The sequence below is a fragment of the Propithecus coquereli genome, unplaced genomic scaffold, assembly GCF_000956105.1.
Source record: "Propithecus coquereli isolate 6110/MARCELLA unplaced genomic scaffold, Pcoq_1.0 Scaffold66, whole genome shotgun sequence".
In the NCBI taxonomy this organism is placed as follows: domain Eukaryota; kingdom Metazoa; phylum Chordata; class Mammalia; order Primates; family Indriidae; genus Propithecus; species Propithecus coquereli.
In genome coordinates this window covers 10,520,827-10,527,052 of record NW_012152618.1, presented here as the reverse complement: position 1 = coordinate 10,527,052, position 6,226 = coordinate 10,520,827, and the positions used below count along the sequence as shown (strand labels likewise).

General features: G+C 49.7%; 1 protein-coding gene across 1 annotated transcript in view; it reads right to left on the bottom strand.

Annotated features, from left to right (window-relative positions):
* The window catches only part of SETD1A (SET domain containing 1A), a 20,727-nt gene extending 14,789 nt beyond the window's left edge, over positions 1–5,938 (bottom strand). The window contains exons 1-7 of the mRNA XM_012660164.1: positions 5,774–5,938; positions 5,457–5,552; positions 3,135–3,405; positions 1,936–2,057; positions 1,469–1,698; positions 340–1,186; positions 48–182 (exon numbers count right to left, since the gene is read on the bottom strand). Of these exons, the coding sequence (XP_012515618.1) occupies positions 48–182; positions 340–1,186; positions 1,469–1,698; positions 1,936–2,057; positions 3,135–3,405; positions 5,457–5,552; positions 5,774–5,923 (1,851 nt within the window). The 5' untranslated portion in view covers positions 5,924–5,938. The remainder of the gene's footprint in view (positions 1–47; positions 183–339; positions 1,187–1,468; positions 1,699–1,935; positions 2,058–3,134; positions 3,406–5,456; positions 5,553–5,773) is intronic.
* Between the last annotated feature and the right edge of the window lie 288 nt (positions 5,939–6,226).

The window sequence follows — 6,226 nt, the reverse complement described above, 5'->3', positions numbered from 1 at the left end:
AGGAGGTAGGCAGTTTGGTGGGGAGGATAAGCAAGGGGAAGGGAAGCCAGGTAGGGTGGGGGAGGAGGAGGGGGAGGAGGAGGAGGTGGAGGCTGCTGTGGGGGTGTTGGAGCCGGAGGGGGTGAGCCACCCCTGTCATCATCGGAGATCTCCATGTCTTCTCCAGAAGAGCATGGAGAAGCCTGTAGGAATGCAGAAGACAGTCACAGAAAGCTTCTGCCTGCTCCCTGGGCTTTTTCTCAAAGCCCATTTTTCTTGTCTGGTTCCCTTTCCTCTTCCCCAGGGCCCAACCCTGCCTCCCAGAGCCCAGGTGGCTCCTCTGGATGACCCCAACCTCACCTGGTTCTGTCCGTTGGCCTTAGGAGACTCCCGGGTAGCTCCTGGCTCCACACTCCCTGCAGGTGCCACATCCTCGAAATTAGCTGGGGCCGGAGGGGGTGTGCAGGGCCCATGACCTGACCCAGAAGGCACCTCGATCCCTGTATCTCTAGCCCCAGGGCCTGTACTATTGTTCTCTTCCTCCTCCTCTGTGTCAGAGGCCAGGAAAGAAAACTTGGAGCGCTGCTCCTTCAGCAGCATTTCGATGCGGGAATCCAGGCTGCTGTGCTGAGCAAAGGGCACACTCTCATTGGTGGTCTCTGGGGCTGGGGAGCCAGAACGGGCAGGTGAGGTTGGGCGGGGAGAGGTCCGAGCTTCTTCTCTCTCAGGGCTGGGCCCTCCGCTGCCCCCGCCTCCACCGGGTTCTGGAGGTTCTGGGGGTGGAGCCTCTGAGGCAGGAGGCCGGTAGTCCTGGTCAGCGGGCCGGCTGGGCTCAGGGGGCAAGTAGGAGGTATAGGAAGGTGGGAAACGCTCGGCCGTGTTTTCGGCAAAAGGGGCACTGGGGGGCTCCTCTCGAGTTGCCCGGCGGGGTGGGTAGGAAGTATGGCGCTGGTAGCGATTCCAGCTTTCATAATATGCTGGGTAGTTTGAGTCAGAACCACGAAATTGAGAGGATGATGAGGAAGAGGACGATGAGGAGGACGAGGACGAGGAGGAAGAGGAGGAAGATGCGGAGGTGGCTGCAGTGGTGGCTGAGATGGCGGTAGAGGCGGTTGTGGAGGCCGAAGATGCAGAGAAATGGCGGCGGGAAAAGGAATCTTGGTAGCTGTTCTCTGACCGCCGGGGCTTAAAGGAGGTTGAAGTGGTGCTGGAGAAGAAGTGAGGCAATTAGCTGGGCTCATCTCTATTTGACCAAACCCAAATGTCCTCAGCACAGCACCCAAAGCCCCTCCACACTGCCCCCAAGAGATCTAAATGTTGGGTTCCTAGCTAGTGAATTCCCTGAGGACAGCAACTGGGTGGTGGAATCCACAGAGAAACTAGGACAAATTATTTCCAACTCCCTCTTGGAGAGACTTTGGGCTGCTTCTTCCCAGTAGCAGCTCCCAGACTCTGACGGCTGGGGAACCAGATGGTGCATGCTCTGTACCTGCTGGAGTAGGCAGAGTCCTGAGAGTAGGGGGTGCTGCCCCGTGACGTGTAGGGGGTTCCTTGGGAGGACTGAGGGGTGAACTGGCCAAAGGAAGATGGGGTATCTTGTCGGCTGCTGGAGAAGCTTGTGTCCTGGGAACAGGGGGTGCCATTGCCAGGGGTGCCCACCACAGCAGTGCCTGCCGGGTAGGCAGCCGTGTCAGAGGACGAGCGGCGGCGGGATTCAGTCTGGAGGGAGAGAGTGGGGCCAGGAGAAAGGAAAAGAGATCAAGAACCATTAGAAAACCTGCCCTTCCCCAAACCAAGAATCCTACTTCCCTGTCTTTTGAATGCATCTAGGCATCTTTTCTTAACTCTTTATGTACTTAACAATGAAGTCTGGAACCGCCCAAAGACTGCTCCTGCTCCTGGCACCCAGGCACCATGACCACATGGCTAGGGCTGTGGCAGCCACAAGCTTCTCACCGTCTCAGTGGCTGCACCAGAGCCCTGGAACTTCTCACTCAGGGCCTTGCCCCCGGTGGGTACAGTCTGAGGGGTGTAGGAGCCGTTGACAATTAGTTCATAGTACTTCATTCGTTGTTGTCCTGGAGGGAGGGAACCAATAGTCAGATGGAGAAAATAATTTCTTCCTCATTTCTTTCTCAGGCCTCAAGTTTCCTACAAATTCCTTGGAGTCTTGGGTCTTAGGATTTCAGTTCTCCTACCTCATCTCTAACTCTTAACTACTACAAACAACAAAATTTACAACACTTCACAATTTACAAAAACACTTCAGTGTATTTTACTATGTTAGGTGATCACCAGGAGAAAGAAGTATCAGTATCTCTATTTCACGGGCTTAAAGAAAAGTGGCCTACACAAAGTCACAAGATTGGTCTGTGGAAGGGCTAGAATTCAAACCCAGGTGGTCTGATGCTAGATCCACCTATGTTCTTACCCTGTAAAAGGAAGGGTGCAGAATGGCAGCCTGAGGACTGAACCCAGCCCGCAGGTGTGTTTTACTCACCCTGTATAACAAAAAATCTCAGGGAGTGTAATACTTAAAAACCACGAGATTTCATGTTAATAATCTACATTTCTCTCTTTTCTTCTAAAAATCAAATTCGGGAATGTTAGTCCTCATTCCCACTTGCAATGGGATATCAGTGGCTAATATCCACTAACAGCTGCCTTCTTCAGATGGCGCTGTAATCTACAGTTCTCCACAGATCCCACTCCTCCCTATTGCTCCTTAACAAAGAAGCCCAGACTGCTTCTCTTGTCTTTACAGGTCTCTAATTGTCTATCTAAAATTTCAAAACCCAGAAAACTGAAAACTCAGTATTTCTGAGAACTTGGTCTCAAAACCTAACCTGAGCTCATTTACTATAGTCTTTATTCATTCTACCTAGTATGATTCTTCATACAATTTTTCATAGATACAGTCATATGCTAAATTATGGGGTGTTCCCTGATCCTGCTAGAGATCACACACACACACAAAATCTATGCACCATAATTCCTCTCTAAAATTTGAAAAATTCTGATTTCAGAAATACGGCTTACCCCAACAATTTCAGATTAAGGAATTATGAACCTGGTCACCTGCCCCTGACCCCAACGGGCATTTGTGTGTTCTCTGCTGGAGAACAACCTTGAGCATCAGGCAAGGGAACCCTTACCTTTGATGTCGAGCTGGGCGTGGATGATATTGCCCATGACGGAGGTAAGGTGGAGGTTTTTGACTGTTTCCTTGGCACCCCGAGTGCTGGTGAAGAGCACACGGGCCAGGCCCAAGTGCTTGCGAGTACGGGGGTGAAGAAGGATCTCTACCTCTTCCACCTCACCATACTTTCGGCACATATCCTTCAGGAAGGTCTCCCGCACGTTGTCATTCAGCCTTGCGAAAGTCACTTCCTTCAGTGGGATTTGTCCGATATAGAATTCATCCAGCTGTGGAAAGGACAGGAGTTGGTCTGGGATCTCAATACTGACCACTGTTCCTTTGCTCTCTGGGAAACATTAGCAAGTTCCATGAGGTCAAGAGAGAGATCTAGGAAATTGAGGGGCAAGAGAAGGAGGCTACAATAAGGGATACATCAGTCCTGAACCCTCTTTTCCTTCAATTCTTCTCACCACAGAGTAACGGCAATGACTGGGAACAGAAATATACAACCAGAGGAATAAACACATATGGAAGAGCCAGGCATGGTGGCTCACGCCTGTAATCCTAGCACCCTGGGAGGCTGAGGTAGGTGGATGGCTTGAGCTCAGGAGTTAGAGACCAGCCTGACCAAGACCAAGACCCCATCTCTACTAAAAATAGAAAAAATAAGCTGGGCATGCTGGCGCATATCTATAGTCCCAGTTACTCAGGAGGCTGAGGCAGAAGAACTGCTTGAGCCCACGAGTTTGAAGTTGTGGTGAGCATGATGATGCCACTGCACTCTAGCCCGGGAGACAAGACTCTGTCTCCGAAAAAAAAAAAAAACACACACACACAAAGAAGGAACTGGTTATAGGGACATAATTCACTAGCTCAGCTTTTAATTGGTAACTACCATGGACTGGGTGCTGGAAATACAAAGATGGAAAAAAAGAGATTCCCATTCAGAAAAGTAAACAAGACAGACACATGCAATCATGTCATGACACAGCGTAAGCAGAGGTATAGACAGGGTGTTTGGGGGCCCAGAGAAAGAAACGTTTGCACAGAGTAGAATCAGGGAAGGATTCATAAAGATGTTGTCATTCTAACTGGGCTTTTGAGATTAACAGGAGTTCACCAAAATGACAAGGAATTCTAGGACATGGAAGTATAAAACAACTTGGCGTTTTCTGTAAACTGCAAAGCATATGGTATGGATGTAACACATGGGTGTGGTGTCAAGGCAGAGGAAAAGGCTTGGACAGATCAATAACCACACATGCCAGTGCCCCACAACATGGACTCAGCAACAAAAGTAAAATAAAAGACCAGTAAAGTCAGAGAGACAAATAACAACAGGGTGGAGCATGAAGCAGAGGAGAGAATGATGGCAAAGAAACCAGGTGAAATGAATGCCAGGGTCTGCATTAAGGAAATGGCGATGGGAATAGGAAGATTACGATAAAAAGGAAATAGGTGACAGACTATAGGAAAGAAAAGGGAGAGGAGACTCGCAGGATGACTTCCAGGTTTCTAGCCTGTACATCTGAGTAGGTAGTGTTGCCACTTATCAATAGAGGGAAAATGAAAGGAAGTGCAAGATTAAGGAGGCAGAGACAATTTATTCTAAATCTCTTGAGTTTGAGACGTCTGTGGGGCCTCCAGATGGAGCTGTCCCTCTACCAGGCACAGAAGTCTGGAGTTCAAGAGACTGATGCTGGCTGGAAACAGATACTTGGAAATCATCAACATTTAGATCATAGGTGAAGCTATGTGTCAAAGACATTATCCAAGGAAAGTATACAAAGTAATAAAAGGGGGAAGGGACCCCGTAAATTACTTAGAAAGGAAGAATAAAGAATTAACGAAAGAAACTAAGAACTATCCATTTTCTAGACCCAGTTCAAGGTCTGAGGAGTATGCTGCTTAGGCTAGGAAATGGGAATCATCTGAGGAAACAAGATGGAGAATGACATCACCAAAAGAGAGGTGAGGAACAGAGGTCTCCAGGGAGGCAGTGACCTTGTCATTCCCCTTAATTGTTGAGGAACTGTTGCGCTGTACACTTTATAGGTATACACCGTGATAGGTACATTCAGCTACCTGTGTCTTTACCTCACCCTTCAAGAAGTCAATACCCCTACCACGAAGGGTACACCTGGTGCACCTCACTTATACCAGTCTAGAAGAAAAAGTGTACCTCCTGTCCAGAACAACTCAGTCTCACAGCCTCAGAGGTTGTTAGACCTGGCTGTGACCCTTTCAATGGAAAATCCCTTTTATCAGACTATAGTGCCAGGATGGATCCTCCACACCCTCCAAGAGCCACCACACCAGAAGACCGGCAGACACCTACCTTAAACTTAGGGACTGGGAGGGAAAAATCTCTGTTTTTTGACCTGACATGGCAACGGGGGTCTTGGAGGTCTTCGACTGGTATATACTTTGAGTCCTAGGAAGGAAAGCAGAGACAGAAAGATAGCTCAGGGTGAAACCAAGCTGTTGAGTTCCAAGAAGCCCATTTGGAGACCTACATGCATAAGAGCTGGGATCAATTGCTCATTTTCGAAAAGGCAGGCTATAGGTGTGGGAGTTCTAGGTGCTGAACAGAGTAACAGATGACAGAGGGGCCTGGAGTTCCCTAGATGTCAAGCAAAGGTCTGGGACACTCACGTTGACACTGAAGTGGACTCCATCGTAGCGGTACACCTTCTGAGAAGGCCTGCGCAGGGCAGGGTCCAAGGCAGGATCCACGATGAGCTTGTAGTTTCGCCACTGGAAGCTCGGGGCCTTCTGCCCATCTCCCCCACCTTCCTGATCCATCTTTGCTCATTTACACTGTTAGGAAAAGAGGGACAGGCAAGGGGGCTCAGGACTTAGGCCTGACTCCCTTGCTGTCCCTCATTGGCTAGCCCAGATTCCAGGTTCTCTCACCACTCCAGTTTCCACACCTCACCATGACCCGTGGCTCCCCAAAATTTTGCCCCAAGTACTCTCTGTTTCATCACAACAACCTATTCTCTCTCCACCTCCCCAACTCTCCCCTCAGGCCCCCAGGCCCATCTCGCGCCCCCTTACCTTCCCGCTCTCCCTAGCGCGCGCCCCACTTGGCCTCGGCGCAAGACC